Source organism: Lissotriton helveticus, chromosome 2_2 (genome assembly GCF_964261635.1).
Source record: "Lissotriton helveticus chromosome 2_2, aLisHel1.1, whole genome shotgun sequence".
In the NCBI taxonomy this organism is placed as follows: Eukaryota; Metazoa; Chordata; class Amphibia; order Caudata; family Salamandridae; genus Lissotriton; species Lissotriton helveticus.
Genome location: NC_136060.1, coordinates 380957255 through 380982974, shown reverse-complemented (window position 1 = coordinate 380982974; position 25720 = coordinate 380957255). Strand labels below are relative to the sequence as shown.

General features: G+C 45.1%; 2 protein-coding genes across 5 annotated transcripts in view; one reads left to right on the top strand and one right to left on the bottom strand.

The window, feature by feature from the left end:
* The window catches only part of LOC144821952 (uncharacterized), a 30304-nt gene extending 16987 nt beyond the window's left edge, over positions 1-13317 (top strand). The window contains exon 3 of the mRNA XM_078679095.1: positions 13073-13317. Within this exon, the coding sequence (XP_078535221.1) occupies positions 13073-13317 (245 nt within the window). The remainder of the gene's footprint in view (positions 1-13072) is intronic.
* Positions 1-25720, bottom strand: part of MXD4 (MAX dimerization protein 4) — a 317759-nt gene that overhangs the window by 100483 nt on the left and 191556 nt on the right. The window contains exon 6 of one of the 4 annotated variants that reach the window (XM_078678599.1): positions 16645-17760. The exons of the other annotated variants lie outside the window; for them this stretch is intronic. Coding sequence (XP_078534725.1) covers positions 17503-17760 — 258 coding nt within the window. The 3' untranslated portion in view covers positions 16645-17502. Of the gene's footprint in view, positions 1-16644; positions 17761-25720 lie in introns of those variants that run through there. 4 annotated transcript variants of the gene reach the window in all.

The following is a 25720-nucleotide window of genomic DNA, read 5'->3' as shown; positions in this document are numbered from 1 at the left end:
GGAGTCAAGGTACAACCGAAAAGAGCCAGAAGGAAAGAGCCACAAGCACCAAACAGGTACACACACACATATATACTGTAATGGAGGTACACAATTTCAATCTATGGAGCTGGAGGAAATCACAGTGTTCATAAAGCTTGACACCACAGGCAGATGGCTATATGAGTGCTGTAACTACTGAGGGGTCCATAGCCAGAAACTATATACTGGAAAAGTGCAGCTTATATTTCATAAATGAAACCTAAAAGTGTACAAGACAAAATGCATTGCACTCTCAGAAACCATGATAAAAATAAATACATTTTTGCTTAAAAAGGGAGGAAAAGAGAAACAGTAATTATCATATTATACTTTTAATACAGCTCCAATCAGGGTGCCTCAGCCCCAAAATACCCCCCTTTCCTCCCTCGATCACTTGCCACATTTCAGTGGAAGACTGAGGTTCTTGCACCCTAGTGAGAATAAATTACCTTTGACTAGTGGGTACTGCCAGTTGTTCACAGGGGGTACTGCCTTGAATTCCACACCACACATCGCACTACACCACCACGTCCTCAGCCACAAATACCTTTGCCTTATCAAGGAAGAAATGCAGGCGATCTCGCCCGAGATGCCAATGATGGCTACCTCAGGACCATTCTCTACCTAAGACCCCTCATCCAGTACATTTGTGGTAACTGGACAACACTACCAGTTGAAGGCAGTAACCTTTGAAGTCACCATGGTCCCAAGCATCAACACAAAGGTGTTGGGAGTGGCGACTGTACATCTGCACAGAAACACCATCCAGTTGTTTCTCTATCTGAACATCTGGCTGATCAAGAGCCGCAGCAAACAGCAATGCCTCGCACATACTTAAAGAGCAGTGTCCTAAATCCACAGGCTGGGGTTACTAAGCCACTATGAAAAATCTCTAGCCTAAGTGCATTCAACCCTTTCTATGGACTTCCTCAATGATGGTTCAGGTAAGGCATACCCAAACTAAGAGAGAGTGATGGCATTTCAAGGGCTGCTGTCTCTTTTTTAAGATAGAACTTATTTCCTGAAAAGGGGTAAAGTGACCGTATGCTGGCTTTGGTATAACACCTTTAAATATGCTAAAAATAACGCATAAATAAAAAAATTAAAACCGTTTAAATACAGGGACCTCAGTTGCTTTTTCAATGCAAATTCCTCAAAAACTACTAAACAGGCTGATACCAAACCAAGCAAGGCACTTCCTTGAATAGAGTATTTAATACATTCATGCCAAGTATGGTGTACCCCTGGAAAGGGGTAAAGTGACCTTATGCTGGCTTTGTTATAAAACCTTTAAATATGCTAAAAATAACGCATAAATAAAAAAATTAAAACCGTTTAAATACAGGGACCTCAGTTGCTTTTTCAGTGCAAATTCCTCAAAAACTACTAAACAGGCTGATACCAAACCAAGCAAGGCACTTCCTTGAATAGAGTATTTAATACATTCATGCCAAGTATGGTGTATTTTGGTTCTGAATTTGTATAGGGGAGAAAAACTTTCTAGGGGTAAGAGGAGAACCAGGGTAAGGCAGTTTTGCTCTCTTGTATTATGCTTTAAGCCCTGTCAGGGAGATGTTGCATTAAGTATTTTAACTCCGTCTAACTCATTAACTGCTTTCACTGCTGATGCTCATATCTATTCAATAGGTAACTGGAGTTGAAAATTCTCTATGGTGTGGCTGATCCTTCTATCTTCCCATCATATTGCTATACTTATATTCTCTTTAACAGAAGGTGGTCCAGTGAATGCCAGAGTATTAGCATTCTTCCTTGCTGTCGACACCATAATGGAATCCGCTGGTGCATTGTTCTTAATGTATACTGAGTCTTGTGTAGAGGGCTAATATATTTTTTCACAACTTCAGCTGCCTCAGATGATGATGGTTCTGTAAATACCTTCTTACCCTGGTCAGTGATGCTGCTCCATCTCTACCAAAGGCATCTGCTAGCCTTTTAATCACAGCACTGTAGAGAGACACATGTTGGTGATGTGCTGGAGTGATAGGAATCAAACCCTTCATCTAGAGTGCCAGTGTCTAAATCGTTTCAAATATCCATCTTTGCTGTGTTCAATGATGGTCTGTTGGTACTACTAATATTCCTCATTAAATTTCTCCTGCTCGTCTTGTCGTTTTGGGATTAGTACAGGTTCTAGCGCTGTGTGACCATGTTTCTGTTCTGAACTCATTTGGTTTAACTGGGATTCTGAATGCCTTGAGAGATTCAGAGAAGCTCTTCTTTTTCTTTAAAAGGGCCACTATTTACGCTTTGAGCCTATGTTTTTTCTTTCAAAGTCAAGCTCCTGTTGTTCAGCGTTGAACATTGGGGCAGCCTTCTTTTTCAGAGATGACATTTCTTCTTTTTTACTCTCTCTTTACCTGACGCACTTTACCTTGTCAGGGTTGCTTATTTACCGTCCACCTGGTAGCTCCGTGGCATTTCGGGAGGCCCTTCCTGAGGCAGTTAGTTCACTAGCAGTAGGGTCGGCCAATTTCTCCATCGTAGGAGACTTGAATCTCCATTTTGATACCCTGTCTCTTACCTCAGTGGGTGGGATGGTGGCGGACCTCGAGGCCCTTCAACTGTTCCAGCTGGTCTCGGACCCCACTCATAGTGGTGGCCACATTTTGGACCCCTTCTTTTCCAACTTAGAGGGGGCTACAGTGGCCTCCCCCCTCCCCCTGATTTGGTCAGACCACTTGCTTGTGACTATTTACTGTCCTCTTATAGAGGCCCCACTTAAGGCGTCGCTGCGAGCCATGCCCAGACGGCCTTGGAGCAAGTTAAAGGCGGAAGATCTCTATCGCCTTCTCACTGACGATCCACTGGGTGTAGCGGAGAACGTGGAATCTGGTTATGACCATTTTTGCGGATGGGTAACCAGAGCTCTCGACTCCCTTATCCCGATGGTTTCAAGTAAGTGTGGTCTCCGCGCCCCCAGCCCATGGTTTGATGGCACTCTGCGGGCCTTGAAAAGTGTCTGCAGACGGGCGGAGAGAGACTGGAGGAAGAGGTATGACAGTAGCAAAAAAATCCTGTACACTGCTGCTGTCAAGTCTTACCACCGTGCGGTTTGTAGAGCTCGGGCTGCATATTACGCTCTGGAGTTTCGCAGCAGTGGGAATCCTGTAAAAACCATCTTTAAAGCTCTTAAGGACCTTGTGGCAAGGAAGCCTGCCGGTAATTCCATCAGCTCCAATACCCATTGTGAAGCGTTGGCGGCTTTCTTCCTGGAGAAGGTCCAGACCATCTATAGGGCCTTTCCCACCGCTGCACAAACCAGCGCGGGGTCATCCATCCTGCCGGATCTGGTGGTATTAGACTCTTTCCCCTGTCTCTCCTTGGAGTCTTACACAGCCTTGGCTCTTCGAGTCAAGTCTGGGTCGCCGGCTGACCCGCTCAAGCCACCAATGTTCAGAGACCAGACTTTTGCTCGCCCGGTCTGTGACTTAATCAACATGTCGTTATCATCTGGCCAGGTGCCTTTAAAATGGAAGCATGCGGTAGTGATGCCCATTTTGAAAAAACATCTCTCGACCCTACAAAATCGGAGAACTACCGCCCGATTTCGCTTCTCCCGTGGCCAGCCAAACTCGCGGAGGTGCATGTTAACACCGCCCTCACTGATCATCTGTCGCGTACCAATATTCTGGACGATACCCAGAACGGTTTTCGGGCTGGCCACAGTACGGAGACAGCACTGTTATTCATGGTCGAGCACCTGCGGGCAGTCTGGATGCAGGTCAAACGGCGGCGCTTGTTTTGTTAGATCTAAGCGCCGCCTTTGATGCGGTCTCCCATGAAATTCTCCTGCAGCGTCTTGAGGAGATAGGGGTGACCGGCACTGCACACCAGTGGTTTCGTTCGTTTCTCATGGACCGTTCCTTCTGTGTGGCTTGTTAACACCGCTTGCAGCCCATGAGGCTCCTTTGTCTTGGTGTTTTCTTCAACTGCCACATGCTCCGCTATGGAGACCTGTTTTAGGGTCCTTAATTCCAAAATCTTCGATTCGGCCTCAATGCTACTCTGTGGTGTTGTGAGGTTAATAGGCCCTGTGCACAAACACATCCATTTTACATGTTCACGTTAAGTTTAAAGTTGACACGTTTAAAACTGTGACTTTTAGCACACATTTGTTTGTGCACCCACACAAGATAGTGTACTCACAAAAGGTTTGTTTACAAATAAATTTCTTTGTCAGCACATTATTGTACCGCAGAACATTCTGTCTAAGGATTGGGTACTCTGCGCAAATTGGCCTTGTATGCTGTGGTCTATTCAGCGGCAACTCTGGATGGGGAAAATAAGCAGTGGCAGCTGGGTCAGAGCTCAAGCACAGAACGAATGGGTCCAGTTTCATGAAATAAATGGCGCCAGGCCTTTGTTCGCAGAAGCGCATTTCGATGAATTATCTGGGTCACCTGTGCCTGTATTCTAGCCCATATGAATTCCACCACTATTCTGAGGGGGAAGATGGCCTGCTCTACACCAAGACTGGCTACCAGATTACACATGCACGCAAGCAGGTAAATGGGGAGCTAGACCACTCTAAGGTATTTGGCAGAAACGCATCCATCCCATGCTCATATGCATTCATATAGTCAATGCAACAATTATAATAGTTGACTTATTCATCTTCACTATCCTTGTAATGTTGGTTACTATGTTTTGTTTTCTTCTACTAATAATCGCAGCACAAGTATTTTACTAAATAATCCAATTACTTCAATAAATATTTGCAATGTCAATTAGTGTATTTCTTGTGTCTCTCTTTGGGTATGCCGGAGTTAACAACAAAAGGGTATTTCTGTTTTCAAAATTTCCTTGGGCGAATAAGAGTTGTCATGATCTGAGGTTGCAGACACAATTGAGTACCCTGTAAGGTTTAGGGTTCCAGATGGTGCACTGAGCTAGGTAGAGACTAGGTCAAAATATTCTGATTGTATGAGGGAACTCAGTCCCCGTAGTTTTGAAGTTTATATTGTCCAAATGCAGTCTTACTAAATTAGTGGGAATCGTACAACATGGCTCCACCAACGTTCTAGGTCAGGCACTTATTTAATGGGTGTTCTGAGTTTTTTTCTTATGTATACCCAAAGCCCCTAGTCACAATCCTAATGGAGACGTCCAGGGTGTTAGGGAAAACTCCTCCTCTGCAAAATAAGGAACCTCATTTCTGGCTGTACGTTTTTCAAGCTTGAACCTTTAAAAGGAATAACCTAACATAGTATAACTTCTCTGAATTACATTCATTAAAATGGCTAATCCACTACCAGTGGTCATACCATTAAATTGCAGACATTTAGTAACACAGATGTTACAACACCATGGGCTCAATGTTAAGGGATGAGATGTTGCATTCATGGTAGAAACCCACAAAGTGTATAAAACAGAGGTATTGTATTCATGGGTAACATTCCCGGCAGCCAATGCAACCACCGGAACATTTCACACATATACCCCCCAAGCAGCAATTCCTAACAATTATACAGCTTACAGAGATTTAGAATTTGCACTATGATTTCAGGAACACATAAACTGGTTCCACAGCCTCCTACCACATCCACTAGAAAATTTCGGACTGGGTCACCTCAGCAATGATGAGGCAACATGGCCAGTCTTAGATGGTTACACATCATATCCACAAATAGTAGCACTCACAGCAGCTAAGCTGCGCACACTAAACATAGTTCTAGTTAGATTATACAGCGGTATGACACAGTTTGTTAGGCGAACAATGACAACAAACCCAGCAAGGACTGCAATGCCAGTGATTAGTCCAGTAACCATTAATTCAATTATGGGAACGGTTCCCACCAGACGGCATGAGATTCTGTTCTGGATTGCACAAAAACCAAACCAGCTTGAAACAGTGTTTCCCCATACGAGCCCTCAAGAAAAACATAGAATTCTCACAATGTGCCTACCTTTAGGGATGGTTCCCCCGAGAGAAGAGTGTGCCACACGAGGCACAGTATTCGCTGCAATCGATGCCATCATGCATAGTACGCAGGGCAACAAGAAAGGTTTGGGTCCTGTCTCTGACCGGCTTGGACCACTACAATCTACTAAACAGAACAGATAGCCAGTCAGGTTTACTTTTTTATCCTTTGATCACACCCAGCCTGTAAGTACTGAGTGATCAACTATTTTATTTTAGTTTTTTATTTTATCCGCTTAGTACACAACCTGGATTTGGGGAAGTAACGCATTGGCAATTATGCCACGGTGCCCTCAATTATTTTAAGTAACATTAAAGGGGAAGCAGCAGCTTTGCTAGTACTCCAATGCCTCGTGCAGGTCACTCTGGGAGACCAAGAGCACAAACTACCTACAAATATTGCTGAAATCTATACATCAATAGGTCGAGATAATTTGAGGGGCAGACCTAATAAACCACAACTCAGAGGTAATTCTGAAAAGGATAACTAGAAACCGACACCAGAGTCTTCTAAAAATGCTGGGATAATAAGAGAAATAAGAAACAAATGAAACCGCGGGGTGGATCTCTAAAAAGCTCTATAATCTGCATAGCTGTGAAAGAATTAAATAGCTTGATGGGTATCAGTGTACTGATACACATCCTTCTCGTTCCTTTCAGGAGTCATCCTAAAAGCACTCGGAGAGAAGAAGACAATCAGAGCCCAGGTCTGAGGAGTACATGAAACAGAAGAAGGACTCGCAACGCTATTCTGACATCACCATAAAAAAGGAAGAGAAACTTCCCCAACAAAAGCCTCAGTTTAAGAAGATAAGGTGGCTAGTATCAGGCAGATGTGTTACAAATATTGAGGACTCTGCTTTTGAACAAGGAGTGGGCTCCGACTCTGCTAGATAGCGCTGCAGAGTTCACAATAGTTCGCCTGAATCTTCAAGAGTTTCTGATGTTTGGGCAGGTGTAAGCACCAGATCAATGAGCTAATTCTCTAGGCAGATTGTATCATTTACAACTCCAAATTTAGGGTGATATACCGCTTACTAATAAAGTTCTCTTCTAGGAGAACCTAACATTTGGTTATGACAATCTCTTGGCTTCAAAGGATTCGCCACCTGAGTGTGTACAAAAAGTCCCACCAGGGGAAAGTGTGATAGTACCATCCTTCTCTGTCCTTAATCCCAAAGCAGTTAAATCACAAGTTACTTACCTTCGGTAACAATATATCTGTAAGAAACATTAGTAGTGATAGATTCCTTACCTTAGAATTACCCCCAGGCGTCAGACTGGATCCGGAAAGTTTTTCGTCAGCAGTACACCTGCGCGGCGGTAGGTGTCGTCGTGTGGCTCTGCATGCGTCGTTGGCACCGGGATGCAACGCTGGAGCTACTTAGATGCGCCTACGCGCGCTGACTTCTGTTCTGTACACGACTTTCCGTGCCAGGTATGCAGAGCCATGCAAGAAACTGACCACTGGTGCCATGAAACTAAGGCCCTGAAAGGATGACCTTAACTCTAGAAATCAGTTCGCAGAACTGGGAGGATGGGTGGGGCGGTGAGGAAACTATCACTACTAATGTTTCTTACAGATATATTGTTACCGAAGGCAAGTAACTTGTGCATCTGAAAGAAACACTTAGTGATAGATTCCTTACCTTAGAATAGATACCCCAGCAATACCACCCTGGTGGTGGGTCTGCGAACCAAGATCACACCAGAAAGTCCTGGAGAACAGAACGGCCAAAGAAGCCATCTCTATGGACTTTGCTGTCCAGGCAGTAGTGCTTGGTAAACGTGTGCAGCGAAGTCCACGTAGCTGCCTGACAGATGTCCTGCAAGGGAACTCCTCGTCCCAGAGCAGTAGTGGCTGCTGTCGCCCTGGTAGAGTGGGCGCGTAACCCCAGCGGAGGCTCCTTTTTAGCCAAGGAGTAACAAGCCTTTATGCACAGAACGACCCACCGAGAGATGGTCCGTTTGTGCACAGCCTGACCTTTCTAGGCGCCTACGTAGCCAACAAAGAGATGGTCATCCACCCGGAACTGTCGTGTGTGGCTCAGATAGAAAGAGAGCAGAGAGCACACGTTGTGGGTCCAGACGGTGGAGCTTCTCTTTCTCTTTAGAGGGATGCAGAGGCGGAAAGAAGGTGGGCAAAGTGATGGTCTGCCCGATGTGGAAGGCAGTAACAACCTTCGGAAGAAAATAAGGACGAGTCTTTGGAACAACTTTGTCTGGATGGACAGAGAGAAAATGAGGTTTAGAAAAAAGAGCCTAGAGCTCACTCACTCTTCTGGAAGAGGTGATGTCAACCAGGAAAGAAGTCTTTAGAGTGAGAAGACGAAGAGGACAATTATGAAGTGGCTCGAAGGGAGCGCACATCATAAAGGTAAGAACAATATTCAGGTCCCACTGAGGCATCACAAAAGAAACCGAAGGAAACATGCGGTGATGCCTTTCAAGAATCTATTTACAACAGGGGACTTGAAAAGGAAAGGCTGGTCTGGAAGCCTTAAAAAGGCGGAAAGGGCAGAGAGATAGCCTTTGATAGTGCCCAGAGCAGAGCCCCACTGGGCCAAAGAAAGAAGGAATAGAAGGACCTCTGAAAGAGAGGAAGAAAGGGGATCTACAGCCTTTGCTGTGCACCATGCCACAAACTTATTCCACCTGCAGGCGTATACCGTCGTAGGGGAGGGACGCCAAGATAACATTACAGGCTTCAGAGGGCAGTCCGGAGCCAGAAGAATAACTTGGGCCCGGTTGCGCCTGATCTTCTTCAGCACTCTGGGCAGAAGTGGTATAGGCGGAAAGGCATACAACAGACAGCAAATCCAGTCGCGACGAAAAGCGTCGCCGAGCGAGTGCCACCTTGGAAATTCCAACGCGCAAAAATGATGACATTGCGCGTTCTCTTCGGTGGTGAACAGATTTAACCAAGGCTCTCCCCACTGCTGACAGAGACCTTGCGCCACGTCCGAGTTCAGACGCCATTCATGATCCATTATGCAACGGCGGCTGAGTTTGTCCGCCCTGGCGTTCAGAGAACCTGCCAGGTGTTGAACCACCAGGGACACGCCCTGATGTTCCACACAAGCCCAGAGATGCAGAGCCTCTTGGCATAGGGTCCGCGACCCCACCCCGCCCTGTTTGTTGCAGTACCACATGGCGGTGGTGTTGTCTGTGAACACCTGCACTACTCTCCCCATGACAGAGGGGAGGGCTGCCTTCAGTGCAAGTCGGATCGGCCGAAGCTCCAGCAGGTTGATGTGGAGCCTGGACTCCGCCGGAGACCAGAGGCCTCTGATCTCCGCCTCTCCCATGTGGCCGCCCCATCCCAGAAGGGACTCGTCCGTCACAACTGTATGTTCCGGTTGGGGAAGGGAGAGGGATCTGCCATTGATCCAATCGCGATTCATGAGCCACCACTGCAATTGCCGTGCAGTGCCCTCCGAGATCTGGACATGATCGGACAGGTTGCCCTGGTGCTTTGCCCACTGGAACTTCATGTCCCACTGCAGAGCCCGCATATGCAGTCTGGCATGATCCACTAGTAGGATGCAGGAGGCCATCAAGCCCAGCAGCCGAAGGGTCATCCTGACCGAAACCCGGGACAGAGGCTAAAGCTCGGAATCATAGCCTTAATATCCCGGACTCGCTGTTCGGGAGGATAAACCGAAACCGCGCAGAGTCTAGAAGCGCTTTGATGAAAAGGAGCTTCTGCGAGGGAATCAGGTGCCACCTCCGCACGTTGATGGAGAACCCCAGCAAATGCAGGAGGTCGGCCGTAGTCTGGAGGAGGGAGGCAACTGCCGGGGGCGAGGCCGCCTTCAACAGCCAGTCGCCGAGATAGGGCAGATGAGCTGCGACCACCGCCATCACTTTCGTGAACACCGAGGGGCGCTGGTAAGGACAAAGGGGAGCCCGGTGAACTGAAAGTGCTCGTGGCCTACTGTGAATCGCAGGTAGCGCCTGTGGGCAGGCAGGACGGGGATATGAGAATAGGCATCCTGCAAGTACAATGCCACCATCCAGTCTTGCGGGTCCAAGGCAGACAAGACCTGAGCAAGTGTGAGCATCATGAACTTCTCCCTCCGGAGGAAACGATTGACGTTCCGACGGTCTAAGATAGGACGCAGGCCCTTGTCCTTCTTCGGGACCAGAAAGTAGTGGGAATAACAACCACGACCTACTTCTGGCATTAGAACGCGCTCAATGGCCCCCTTGGCCAAGAGGGCCGCAACTTCCTGCTGGAGAAGTGCCAAGTGATCCCCCAACATGTGGTGATACTGAGGTAGCATGGATGGACGGGTTGTCTCGAAGGGGAGGGAGCAGCCCCTTCGGACAATTTGCAGCACCCACTTGTCTGAACAGATGTTGCACCAGTGGTGGAGATGATGGCGAATGTGTCCAACCACTGGCGTCTGATGGGCCTGAAAGGTCAGACTAGGAAGGCTTGGAAGAGGATGCTGCAGGTGTGGAGGGGACTGGCCCGCCCGCTGGCCCCCTGAACCGCCTCAACGGTTCCCAGGTCCACAGCCACGCAGAGGTTATTGCTGCTGTGGCCTGTGGCTCTGCGAACGCTGTGGGGCACCCCTTCCATGGCCACCAAAGGAGCGAAAAGTAGAAGGAGGAGGCCGAGTGGTCGACAGCCCCAAGGACTTGACCGTAGCCCGGGAGTCCTTGAAACGCTCCAACGCACTGTCTGCCGTGTTGCCAAAAAGGCGAATGCCATCAAAGGGCATGTCCACAAGGGTGTTCTGGACATCCCCTGAGAAGCTAGTTGTCCTGAACCAGGCATGGGGCCGAAGCGTTACCGTCGTGGAAATCAACTTTGCTGCATCTCTCCCGGCCGCAATCGCCTGGGCTCCTCCGGGCAGTGGAGCAGCACCTGCGCAACCTTGTCCCACAGAGAGTGGGTATGACAGCCCAAGAGGCATGTGGTGTTCACCGACCGCAGCCCTAAGCTGACAGATGAAAACAACTTTTTGCCAAGCTAATCCTGCTTCTTGGATTCCCTATCCGGAGGTGCGGTAGGGAATGTGCTCTGGGATGCGCGAGGCTTGGACAACCAAGCTCTCAGGGGTGGTGAAACTCTTGCACCTGAGCAGGCGTCGCCCCCGCACCTGGAAAGGGGGGTAGACTGGAGGCGACATCGCAGGCTCTGCCGGAACCGCGGGGGTAGCACCGCCCGCACCCTCAGCTGCGTCGTGCGACGGGCGAGGGGAAGTCGAAGAGTGACAATGCTTCTTTGACTTCTTCTTGAAATGCTTCGACTTACCTGACCCCAAGTGCGAAGACTTAGGTACAGAAGTATGGTGATGTCGACTCCGCAACCGGTCCCTCGACCTCCCACGGGACCGGGACCTCGAGCGGCACGGAGCCGACTGCCAGACTTCAAGAAACTTTCGGGACTGCTCCCGCAAAGTCTTCGGCGCCATGGCCCGGCAGTCGGGGCATGACTTGGGGTCGTGGTCGCGCCCCAGGAAGTAGAGACACACGCTATGGGGGTCCGTCACCGACATCATGCGATGACACTTCCCACAGTTCTTGAAACCGGGCATCCCTATGACACTAGGAGTCGATCGACTCGAAAAGATGAGGTAAAAGGCCTCAAAAAGCTCAGTCAAAAATTGACTGGGGGTACCAGCTCTTCCCGGATCTGCGCTTACTGGTGCGGAAAAAGAAAGAACTGACGTCAGCGCACGTGGGCGCGTCCCAGTAGCTCCAGCGACGTCATCCCGGTGCCAATGACGCACGCGGAGCCGCACAACGACGCCTACCGTGACACGCAGGGGTACTGCTGACGAAAATCTTTCCAGATCCAGTCTGACGCCTGGGGGTATTTCTAAGGTAAGGAGTCTATCACTACGTGTTTCTTTCAGATCATGGGAATGTCATAGAGTGAGACATTGCACAAGCCGCAACATTATATCATAATCATGTGGGTTGGGATGAGGATTTACCTTACCATATAATACCCATAATATCCAGCCTGCAAGTTAAACCACAACACCCCATAAAACACGAAGCTAAATGTCCAATTAGAGATATTCTAACACAACTTGAATATCCCAACATAATTGAGCCTTATATCTCACCGATGAATAATCCCTTGTTTCCAGTAGCAAAACCGGACCATTCATACCGCTTGGTCTTAGACTGCAGATAACTAAACAAACAGTCATACACGTATGCAGTGCAAAATGTACACAGTGCAGCACTAATAAATAACATTGTGTGAAAAAAATACAAAACTACATTAGACATTTCAAATGGCTTCTTCTGCCAAAACATAGTGCTTGAAAGCAGGTATTTAACTGCATTTGCAGCACCGAGGTCACATTAGAATTCTGTCGACTCCCACAAGGATATAAGAACCATGCTTGTTCTCTGCCCTTGTAACAGGACTGTTATAATATTTTGACCAGGAAGCATTGCCCTATGTCTATGACATACCTTACGTATGATGACTTAGAAACAAACATACCTGGCCATAGTAGATCGCATTTGCTCAAATAGGCTACAAATTCAATTTCCAGAAATTAAAAGTGGCTTTATCTCCAGGATCCTGCTAGCAGGAGCCGGAAAAAGAGAACTGAAAGTAACTTGCCTTTGGCTGTGCATCATGGGATACTGAGGGTCTCTGGAGGGTTCCTTAAACGCACGGTATCCCTTTTCCAGACACATTATGGCAGCCTATGGGGCTTGTCTGTCCAACCCTTCCTCTCTATCATGATAAAGGATTTTTATGAAGGGGAGTTTCTCTATGTGTGAAACTCTGTAAAATGTGTACATTTCTATATTATTTGGCTATCCTTTTTCACTTCAGGAAGAAGTGCTGGCCAATGTAGCCTTGTTAATTTCAGGCTGCATTATTTGTCTTTTATTTTCTCTTAAGTGTCTATGCAGGAGTGCAGAAGAAGACGACTTAAGAGACTATTTTAATTGCTCCAGGGTCCACGCACATGGGCGGGACTATTTACAGATTATGACAATACACAGAGATCCCCTACTACAGAACTTGGTGATCCACGTAATCGCGATGACTACAGGCTACACGTCACTTCAACAAGGGTAACACTGTACTGACTGCTTATAAATTGCATTTATATTCCAATGAAGAGATGAGTTCTGCACCTACAGAAAAAAATAGTGACAGCAGCACAGACAGCTGTTGTGAGAGTGGCTCAGATAAAACTCATAATTGCGTGACTCCAATCCAGGCCTTATCGGCTGTTACAAAAGCCAGCGTTCCGATGCGAAAGCCTAACATCCTAGATGGATACAGTGGGTCATTAACAGCACCACACGTGGACTATGTCTTCGACTCTACATTACAAACACAGGCATACCTACTATATGAATAAGAATACCCGGTGCTCAGTGAAATTGTGCCTCTTGATCAGTACAACTTAGTTTACACTGATGTTTCTGTCCAGCCCGCAGTTGGAACAAAACATCAATATTCTGCTGCTTGCATAGTGATAAGGGGTGAAATGAAGGATGGAATTGTCCGGCTTCTCAAAATATTTACTCAGTCACTAGGTGATTGTACTGCACAGAGGGCTGAGCTGAAAGCTCTAACACTGGCATTTGAAAATATGGATCCAATAGTGCAATAGTCATGAACATATACATGAATATAAAATGCATTTCTAACATAAAGCGCATACTCCTACGATGCATGTCTAGATGTAGCTAAGTGTATCTAGCATGTGAGTAGGTGCGAAAGAGCTAATAAGCCTAGGAGCCAAGAATCCCGCTAGGATGTATTCGAACCCCATTACCTGAATAATGAGAGCGTGGGACCTCGTCCTGGTCTCGAGTTGGACACCTCGCAAGGGATGTTTAGCCCACCCTCAGCTGGAGTGACTGCATGCAGGAGCCTCAGCGTCTCTGGTGAGTGTGTCGACCTTGAAGTCTCGGTTCCCTCCAACTACTGAAAGCAAGAGGTGCTGTATTTATACAGTCCTTGTTCGTGTGTTAGCCATTGTTTAGTATGAGGATGACGTATGGGATTAAACCTTGTGCATAGATAGGAGAGATGAAGTATACCCCCTGGGTAGTGTCCTCATAAATTATTCATATGGGCTAAGGATGACGTCTTAGCATTATTGATTGGGAAAACCCTCCCTCTGCATGGAACTAGGTGAAAGGTTTCGTCCATAAAGGCATCAAGCCTTATAAGGCGTTCTGTCCCTGTAAGGCGTTCTGTTCTTATTTGGAGTTATGTCCTTATAAGGCTCGTTGATATGAAATGAAGTTGTGATGATGTAGGGAAAGAGTATGATGTTCTCTGGACCAATATTAGGGTACCGATATGAAATATAACACCCACTCCTCCTAATACTCAACAATAATAATACACAATTGAGATACACATTTCCAACGGTGTCAGTGCATAAGATTATCAATGAGTCATTTAAAATGTTTCTAAAAACGTTAAAAAATCATTAAAAAAGTTTAAAAAACTAGGAGAAAAATGTTCTCTTGAAATATGATTTTTATGTTAAAGTTCCGCAAATCACAGTCCTAAATGAGTTCGATCATATAAATTGAACTACTGCAAGTATACTTAAAAGGCCATGCTTTATTATTGAAAGTGTCGATTTGAGGAATTTTGTTTAAATGAAAGGGGAATAAAATCTTTCCCAGCACACAATGAGCCAGATTTAGACTAAATGTCCTGGCTGGGAAACGCAACATTAGCGCTGCCTGCCGCCGCAGGAGACAAACATTGTAATACCTTGCAGAGCACGTCATAGATGAAATTCAGTGCTGCCAACAGCAGGTGCAGAGGTAGCCGGTGCTGTAGTCGATACCTCGGTGCCAATGGTGGAGCTGAAATTTAACTCAGCTGAAACTGGCACCTGCGGATCCTTGAGGAATGCATTTATCAAGATGGTAATACGCGGAGGACAGAGTCGAGCATGGGACCGCAGTGGTTCCAGCCTAGAGTCTAAGTCCGCTGGCGTCTCCATTAGAGGTGTCAGACAGATGCCCAACTCACATTCTCCTCCGCAAAACAGGCATCAGTAAACAGGTACGATGCAGCCATCAAATACTGGTCTGAACGATAGGAACCAAGAAGCACTTAGTTCTCGAAGGCGAGGTGCACCCAGATATTGTACCATTCGCTCATGGTAATATCTCTCCAGGAGAGCTTTTGCCATCTCGCTGGTGGTTGGTCCGTCCATTGCGAAGCAGGTAAACGAGAATCAGGATTCCAGCTGTTGCAAGCTGGATCAGAGGTAGACCCCCGAAAACGCTTCCAAATACGGAGTGTATAAAGTTAGGAATAACTCAGAGGATTGTTTGAAAGGTGCTAAGGAATCCTGACCCTTTAGTCTTAAATAGGTGTACAATACCACTCGTACCTGACATATTACATCTCGGGTTCTTGTTTCCACACCATCAGCCTGTTGCGTAAGGTTTTTCCTCTGCTGCCGGATTCCTTTAGGAGAACGCTAGTTCAGGCACTTGTTCTAAGTCGGATCGACTACTGTAATGGCCTGCTGCTCTCTGCCAATGAAGGCGTGTTTGCTAAGCTCCAGGTCATCCAGAACACGGCGGCCCGCCTAGTTCTTAATGCTCCGCCAAGAACTCCATCTAAACCCCTTCTTGAGCAACTGCACTGGCTCTCGATCCGGCAAAGAACGAAATTTAAGATATGCTGCCTGATCCACAAATGTCTTCATGGACAAGGGCCCGCATATCTTGAAAACAAATTTATTCCCTACATTCCATCCCGAACACTAAGGTCAAGCAATAATCTGCTCCTAGTGGTGCCCCGTGCCAGGAAAGCGAGGCATGGGAATAAAGCGTTGTCAATTGCAGGACCCACATTATGGAACAGACTCCCTCTGTCCCTGAGACAGTGTACTGAGCACTTAAAATTCAGAAGGCAATTGAAAACCGTTCTGTTTAAAAATGAGATCTAGCTTCTGCTCTAATTACATCTCCTGTTTAACCGGCACCAAAAGCGCAGAGATACTCCATCTGGAGTCGATTCAAGCGCTATAAAAACCAGCAAATAAATAAATAAATATTAAAGATATGACACATCATTTCTACGAAACGGGCAGTTGGTACGAATAAGTGCCTGTATTTCTGTCGAGGTCATTGCGATTTGAAGTTCAAAGGTTTCTAAAGCGGAAGGTAAAGGTGCGGTCTTCTGTAAAATCATTTCATTCTGCTCAAAGCATCAAACTGTATGAAAGAAACATTCAGTGAAGGCCATAGCAGCACCTCTCTGACTGTATTTGTCGGTGGAAACAATACTTGCATACAGCAAGTAACCCTGGTATTCACAGTGACCAGATAGGCGATGCCCGGAAGCATACCACAGCAACATCATCAAGTAACTCCCATTCGAAAGTAACTCTAACACTGGCGTGATCACGGCAGCTGGAGTTCCTTTCATGTGGCAAGACAGATTTGCTATAGGACCATTACATGCTCCGTGCAAAATAATATCTTGGGAGCCATGAGAGAACCACTTAAAGCATTCTTGCAGTTTGTACCACTCAGAAACACTTTCCGATCCCCACTCCAGCATCGAAATCTATATGTTAAATCCCAGGATTTTTTAACCATTTTTTCATTTCTGCCTGCTGATATGGATTTGAGCAGGAAATGATAACCATAATGTTGGTAACAGTACAATGTGTCATAATCTGAGGTACCCTCTAAAATTTCATTTATTAGAAAATGCAGCAGTTTTCTCTAAATCAGACAACATGTTATTGATTCTTTCAGTGTCCCAATCATCAGTAAATGTACTTGAGGTAATGATATCACTGAATGAAATTTTAAATACATGATTCATTTTTTTAAAGTTCGGTCGGGCCGAATATGTTAAAATCAACCTTGTCCCATACTATACCATCCGGTATAGCAACTGCTGTAATGTTCACTGATGACAAGTCTCTTTGCTCAAGATGTGATGATGGATGTCGCTTCAGTAGGATGTTGACCTTTTGGGCTGTGGAACTTTGTCGAAAATAGCGTCCATTAATAAGCATACTAAAAGTTAGTACTAAGCCTAGCCAGAAAAGAATAAACAATATCCCAGGAATTACCCAGAGTTCAATCCAAGGTGATACCAGGTATGTCTTTTGAAGAAAGAGAAAAAGTTCTTTAATTGTTGCCTGAATGGTGTTTTGGCTGGCGTTGTTCCAGTTCGCTTGGATCCAAAGAAAAAGTATCAATGTTCATGAAATAGCCAGAAGCAGTTTGATCAATTGTAGGAATTGCATCTGGATTAGTTGAAATATTGTTTTTCTCTTGACTATGCATGTTGATGTAGACGCCTGTATTAGGTCTAATTGCAACCTGTGAATTATTCCGATGTTCATTTTGAATTTGAATGTCTAGTTCAAGTGGAACAAGTGCCATAGCATTGATGCTTAGTCCTTCATTCCTTTTAGGAGGCTCTTCAAACGTGATGAGTCTTTCTGTTTAACTTCTTGGATTGTAGGGATTGATGGGCGTCTGCTACAGCGGAGTCCACTAGGCCTACTGTTTAGTATCGGCCACATAGTGTGGTTTGATTAAGTCGATTGAGCAAATCTTTTCTCCCTTTTTCCGGCAAGAGGCGGGAGCAGCACCGTTCTTGTTCCATGTCCTACAAGGACTGGTGCAGGTTTTCTGTACGAAGGTCCAAATTCCTTTTTGTCTGAAATTTTCTCTCTGACCAGAAGCCCTGCTTTTGGGATCCAGACAGGTCTGGCCGTCACGACCTTGACTTCCCCAGTGGCGATCTGCTTTAGATGGACATTGCTTTGTTTTGTCCTGGATTCATTTGGATCCTGTAAAACAGCAAAACGATCATGGATATCAAATGGTTTTTCAACCGCCACTGTGCCCTCACAATAAAGATCAGGTACCCGCATTTGTGTCCCAAAGAGGACTTCATATGGAGTGACAACCCCTAGAACGTTTCTCTGCTGGTTATTTAATGCCCGCTGTACCCCATAAAGGTGTGTGACCCAACTATTGCCCCTGCCTAATACCCTAGCTGTTAAAGATTGCTTTAAGTCCTGATTTTTCCTCTCCACCACCGAATTTCCCTCAGGATGGTACAGAGAGGAGTACCGCAATGCTAAACCCATTCCTTCCATGGCCTCTTTGTAAGCCCGAGAGATAAACACACGGCCGCAGTCAGAATGTAACGTGCTAACTGCATATGTGCTGATAAAGACTCACAAATCTTCGATAACAGTAAGAGCGTCAGCCGAGCGTTGAGGCCATACCCATAGGAATCTCGAGCATGAATCCACTGCAACCATGATATATTTGTAAGCCCCGTCCGTTTGTAAGGGGCCACAGTGGTCCAAGTACACATATGCAAGACGTTTGTCTTATTTTAATAATGGGGCCTGCGCAGGTTTTGCTACCGTGGAGCCTTTTATCTGCTGACAGATGTCGCAGTTCAAGACATAGTCTTTAGTTTGCTTAGTTAACCCTGGCCACCAATAGCGCTGTTTCAGTACAGAGATAGTCGCTGTAACGCCTATGCTTGCAGTACCCAAATCCTTGTGTGCAGCTAGTATTAAACCTTGCATGCGATCCATATTTGGTATTACTCTATCCCCACTCCAGGAATCTGAGCATATGGAATGTTTTGTGCATCTAATTTGTATGGAAGTTTTTTAGGTACTGCTGAACTGCCTTTGCGTGATGCGTTGACAGCTACCATAATATCTCCATCTATTCTCGTGTGAGTGCAGCTACGCAAGCCATGCGAAGAGCCCTTTGCGGCTTCATCAGCCAATGAATTCCCTGCAACGTGAACGCCATCATGTTGATAACTCAGTGTATGAATCACATGAGTCCTTGGTAGCTCGGTTTTTAACTCTGCTACCTGTTCCCATTCCATTTTATGCTTAATTGTGGCACCTTTAGCATCCTTAAACCTGTTTTGTTCCCAATGATGTAAGTATTGTATGACTGTACACAGTAAAAGGAATCACACACGATTAGTGTGGGGAATTCGTGATCCGTATTTACAAGTGCCAGTGTCAGTGCTTTTAATTCTGCCAACTGAACCGTGCAGTCTCCTAGAGATTGCGTTTTTGTGCAACTAGGATGGAACTTGCCATCACGTATGCAACCTTTAACGATAGCACACGCCGAGCTGTATTGCTGCTTACTTCCCATGGTCAGTTGCGCAGATCCGTCAGTATAAATAATACCTTCATACTGAGCGAGAGACAAGATTTCATTTGGTAGAAAATATTCTTGTTCGTATTGCAGGAATGCTTGTGTTTTTAAACTTGGATCCAATCTGTATTCAACGTTTGTTGCAGTAAGAGAATTAGCCCATTGTATCCATCTTGGATGTAATGCTTTCGCATTTGGAATGCTGGTAGGATTACGACAATAATGTGCTTCCCCTGAGACAGTGCTCTTTCTCTTGCTACAGCCATTTGACCAGCTGTCAGGACTTTTACTTTTGAAGTGAAACGCATGTCTGCATTTGTGTACAGGTGTGATTTGTATGCGATTGGTACTGTTTCTCCTTCATTGAAGGAAAAATAAGTGTACCCGCATTGACTCGCAATTATACGGACCACCAAGTGATGTACATTTACACGTGTTTGGAACTTTTTGGAAGCTATCATGTCTTCCTGGAGTGAACAAAGAATATTAGTATGTTCTTGTGTCCAATTTCTGGCTGAAAAGTCAGGTTTTATTAAGTTGTAGAAAGGTTTTACCCTTTTGCGTAATCTAAAATGTATGTTCTGATGAAATTTACGAATCCTAGTATTGATTGTAAAAAAATGTATGATTTTGGAGGCTGGAGCAGCGCACACTTTTCTAAAAAGTTTGCTGTCAGACTTTTCCCTTCACTTGACAGCTCATATCCCAAAAATGGGATATTGAGGTGGGCTATGAGGTGAGTTATTTTAGATTTTTTGAAGTTAAATTTGAAGCCCTCAGTGGCAAATACCATAATACTGGTGCTTACCCTGGTCAGGTGCCTCTCTAAGTCGTCATCCGTTAGATAAATATCATCCACATAGGACAACGCTTCTTCATCAAATGTTTTAAATAACTCTGTTACCCTTGCTGAAAATACCCCAGGGCTCTTCTTATACCCTTGGGCTAGTCAACAAAATTGTCGCTGGGACCCTAACACGCAGAATGCGGTCAGATACCTGCTTTCAGGTGCTATATTTTGGCAGAAAAATCCATTTGAGATATCAAGTATTGTTTTGTATTTTTTACGCACAATGTTATTCATTAATGCGGCACTATGTGCATTTTGGACAGCAAATGTCTTTGTGCATGAGTTTAAATGTCTGTAATCAAAAATTAGACAATATGTATTGTTGGGTTTAGAGACGGGAAACAAAGGATTGTTCATTGGAGAGGTACATTTTTCAATGACCCCCCTGGTATTCAAGTTGATCTAAGATCTCCCTGACCTGTTTTTTAGCTTCTTGCTTTATTTGGCATTGCCTCTGAGCAGTAGGTGAAACTTTTAATGGGATCATGTGGTAGGTTGGATCCTCCTCCGACCCAGCATGATTTTTATACAATGCTGCAGCGTGGGCTACTGCCCACTCCCGTGCATATGTATGTTTAAGGTGAACGGGAACATGCTCGTAAAATGCAGGAAAAATTATACTTTCTCCCCTGGGGCACTCTATTACGAATGCTGGCGGCCAATCTTGTTCTGCTTACAGTATGTCATAACCAGATGATAAGTTCTTCCAAAAAAGACCTTTTACTTTCCTGGGCTTGTCCCCCTCCATCCGGAGTGTTATTTCATATAACTTATGTGGGAAGCTCACTCTTTTGTCTGGTGTTTCTACCGTGATGTAATCATTCAAGTCCACTGTTACCAGAAATTCCTTCAGGTTCTGGAGGGCTATTGTTACTTCTGCTGCACTGTCTCGCATGATCAGAGCCCATCCCCCTTTGTGTCCTCAGAATTCTGGGCATGTCTGATATTCAGACCGGCAACTTTCTTTTTCTTAAATTGAGGTTTTGAGTTTTGCTTGTCTTCTTTTTTAGAAGTAAAGTCTTGAGCACACTGCTTGTATCTGGACTTTGTGCGCTCCTCTCTGTGTTCTGACCCTCCTTCTCTTTCGGAGCTTTACTTCAAACCCTGAAAGGAACGAGAGGAACGTGTATCAGTATCCTGATACCAGTCAGGTTTCCTAATGATATCCCTATTCCTAAGGTTGTACCTCTTTTCAGAGGGCTCCTGTGGAGGAGACCTACCTCGGAACTGAGATCTGTTGTCTTTAAAATGTTGTTTTTTATCATCCCACTTCTTTTTAGAAGAAGTCGGTGTCTGCTTAGCAGTGTCTTTTTCGGGACTGCCCATTGTTCGAGGTTTTTAAACTTTTCCCCCCAAACTACCCCTGCCTAATTCTGTAAACGCAGTTTCAATTATTTTGGGTAGTTCATTCTCCTGTTCTAATGAAGAGAACCCCTGTAGGGGTTGGCGATTGCCACTGATGCTGCTTCCCCTTTAATGTTAGCTAGTATTATGGTTGATACCTGGTCGTAGTTATTTAATAACTTCATCCCTAAGATTAGAGCAGCTCTGCTCCATACTCCTTTTTGTATGTGTCCGACTCCTAATACATCTGATATTACTGCTAACGAAGGAATACCACGAGTTCTGATATACATGGCAGCAAGACTGTACCCCAAGATGTACAATTCTCTAATTGTGGTGCAATCCCCATGGGCAAGCAGATTGTTGACATTCTGTGTTTTTAAAATGATGTTGTATTTGGGAATACTGCTTCTAACTGGGTTATTTTCTGAGCTACCCAGAAAGGAATTTGTTCACGTTTTGTGGGCAATTTACCCATTACAGCTTTAAATGTTTGTGGAGTAATTTTAGTAGCTGTGCTCTGTGTAGGAGCTGCATTTGGTGTAATTACTGTAGGTTGGACCGCTAGTGTACGCATGGCGAATTGTGTCCTGTTTCTGTAAAGTTTTATCAACTCTTTGTGTTGAACAAGCAGTTCATCACGTGGCATTGTGTCAATGTCAAGATGTCGTGCATAGGTCGCTAATATTGGCCATGTTGTCTCCTGGTCTTCCTAAAGGACCGAGTCTTGTTCTTTTTCTTGTGTGGGGTAGTGCGCCATTAAACCAAAAAATATGTTCCTGGTAGGTAAGCGGAATTTCAATCTTCTCAAATTGAGTGTAGACCGCTGGGACTTCTTCAAGTGTGTAATAATGAAACGTTTTTGTTACAGCATTTGCTGCCGAGGGAATGTAACCCATGAATAGAACACCTCTGTTTGGAAATCTTCGTGTGCCTCTATCACAAATGTTACTACACCTCCTCTGGGAGGTAAACCCATGTTTGAGTAGTTCAACTGTCAGAGTGTGTCTTACACTGGGAGCAATATATATTGCATCAGCATCTTCCTCTTCATTGAGAAGTGCTTGTTCTAGTGGGCTTACGGCTGGTGTAGTCATTGTGTATAGAACACAGACTACTTTTCCAAGGAAATTATAATATGGTTTTTATGCACAATTTTGGGAAAATTCCTTTCAAGCTTGATTAACCAACAGCCAATAATTAGGATCTTTCGCCTACTCAGCTGTGGCGGAGTTTTCTTCCCACCCACTCCAGACGTCTCTGTTTTTTGTGAGTAGGGGTCTCTGCGAATAAGCACGACTGAGCTACTCAGATTGTACTGTTAAATAAGTACCAAACCAAATGTTGGTGGCGCCATGTAGTGTAGTTCCTATAGTACCCCTGCAGGACCTGCGCTTTTGGATAACCTACACAGTGGGTCTTGAGTCTGGTGGTAGACTGATTCTGTGCCTCACCACCACGTATGTTAGCCGTGTTTTGCATTTGCTAGCTCACAGTGCCTCTAGAATCTCCTTTTATCCGAGGGATTCGTTTTTGGCAACCTCAGAACATAACAAACCCCGATTCCTCAGACTCGTGGAAACAATATACTACTTTTCCCCCAGTCACTCGTGCTTGCACAATTGGTCTCAGAGAGATACACGGAAGAAACAGTCAAGCGCGAATACAATAAGAATTTGGTACAGCTCTACCATTTTGCAATAGTCATCAACATAAACATGAATATAAAATGTATTTATAAAATAAAGTGCATACTCCTGCGATGCCTGTCTAGATGTACCTAAGTGTACCTAGCATGTGAGTAGGTGCAAAAGAGCTAATAAGCCTAGGAGCCAAGAATCCCGTTAAGATTTGGTCGTACCCCATTACCTGAATAATGAGAGTGTGGGACCTCGTCATGGTCTTGTGTTGGTCACCCCGCGAGGGATGTTTAGACCACTGTCAGCTGGAGCAACTGCATGCAGGAGCCTCTGCGTCTCTGGTCAGTGTGTCGGCCTTGAAGTCTCGGTTCCCTCCAACTGATAGCAAGCGGTGCTGTATTTATACAGTCCTTGTGTGTGTGTTAGCCATTGTTTAGTATGAGGATGACGTATGGGATTAAACCTTGTGCGTAGATAGGAGAGGTGAAGTATACCCCCTGGGTAGTGTCCTCATAAATTATTCATATGTGCTAAGGATGACGTCTTAGCATTATTGATTGGGAAAAATTCTCCCTGTGCATGGAACTAGGTGAAAGGTTTAGTCCATAAAAGGCGTAAATCCTTATAAGGCGTTCTGTCAATATAAGGCGTTCTGTCCTTATTAGGAGTTATGTCCTCATAAGGGTCGTTCATATGAAATTAAGGGGAGATGATATAGGGAAAGAGTACGATGTTCCCTGGACCTATATTAGAGTACCGATATGAAATTTAACAACACTTATAGTGTGTGATTCGTATTACTGTGTCCAGTCTTACAATGAGTATTTACACTATTGGAGCCAGAATGGATTCGGAGACTGTAAAGGGTTGACTATCAAGCACAAGTTGCTTTGGGGATAAGGTGGCAAATCTTAGAGCAAGTTTGCTACAGGATCCTGTTATCCACATATGAGGCCACCAATGAGTAGGAATACACCTTGCAGGAAATTCACTGGCTGATGAAGCTGCAAAGGTAGCAGTGCAAACTGCTTTTGTAGATCCAATACCTCAGTTCCCATACAAGGGTAGATGAACACATCCTGGTGCCGGTCCCAGCTTTGCGCTGTAGCACCCCATTGCCAAAGTAATATCCAGAAAAATATTCCTACCTACTGAGTGCGGAAAACATTCTGTTTGCTCGTATTCCTGGAGTGGGGAACAGAGTAATTCCAAATTCAGAACGCAGAACAGAATTGATCATGGCAGCACATGAAGGTTTAGCCTCTGCCCACGCAGGTGTGGCAAATACAGTTTCACTGCTACGTCATCGTTACTGGGGGTCTGGTCTATATAAACAGACTAAAGAATATCTCCTTAAATGTGACATTTGGCAACAAATGAACGTTTCAACAACAGTACACCCACTTCAAATACCGATACTGATTTCTAACAAGCCTATGGCCAGAGTGTATCCGGACCACTGCTGACCATTTAAATACATTTTGTTAGCAGTGGATTCATGTTCTCGATTCCTATAGGTATAGCTACAGGGATTGGCTGATGCTCGAACTGTTATAAAAGATTTGCAAGTCTTCATTCATTGGGACATATGCAGTTGCTGCATTCTATTTGGACCAGGGTCCAACATTTGCCTCTAAGACTTAACGTGATACCAGGGGTACCCTGGGTATAGCTGTGCACTACTCCTCCCCCAACCATCCTGGGCAAAATTCGATAGTGGAGAGGAAAGACCATTACTTAAAGCCATCTATAACAGCAAGAGTATGAGGTTCAGGTCGTAGTTGGATCCACAACCTGTAAAGGGGCCAGATAGCTTTAAACAATCTGCCTAGAAGATCCTTGGGTCATCATGCTCACTATGAAATCCCGTTTTAAGTCCAGATGTGGGTTCTGAACCTCGAAAATCCTAGTACAATGGCGGGGGAAGAGCCTTTTGATATCAATGAAAGTTTGGCTCTCTTACAGGATCTGAAATATTTACATGACGAGCAATCGAACAAGCGCGAGAAACGTTCTGCCACTGGAGAAGTGAAGGTGGAACCTGGTTTCCAAAGACTGGGGATCTGGTCAGAGAAAATATTGTGGACAAGACGGAGGGCCATCCTACAGAGCACTGGCAGTTGAAGGTACCATAACTGTACTTTCACAGCCTCTTACTGGTTGTCAAAACAAAGTTATCTGCCTCCTCTCACTAACATACAGGAGATACCTTTACATGCATTAACAAACACAGACGTTTCTGTTCCCAAGAGGGGGATGTCTGATTCTGAAGTTTTGCTACTTCCTGTTACACCATTCAAACACTGTATGCATATTCACAGTTTTCAACATCACACAACACCAACTAAGTTGTTTATCATGATCCACCACTGGAGTTAACTACCAGTTCCATACTGCCATGTGAGGTCCCTGTTTTTGCACAGACTCCCTCTGGCTATTTTGCTGACTGATGACTTTTCTTTCCTCTGATTCATCAGAACTACCATTGCATGGAATTCATGTATTTATAATTTGGATCAGAAGGACATATTTTGTTCCACCCTGGACATACATGTGGATTTCCATTTAGTTGCTTTTCCTTTTCATCTGGAGTGGTTTTTTTGACAGTATTCTTTTGCTTTTAAACGCACATTAATCCCCAGAATGCTCCGCAGTTGAACTGGTAGCTGAGGTATTGAAGCCTCATTCTTCATCAAACAAAGTGCGAAGAGACCTGTCTCTTGTGAACATTTTGGTGGTTCCTTTAATTGATGGAATTGTTTGGGATAAGGT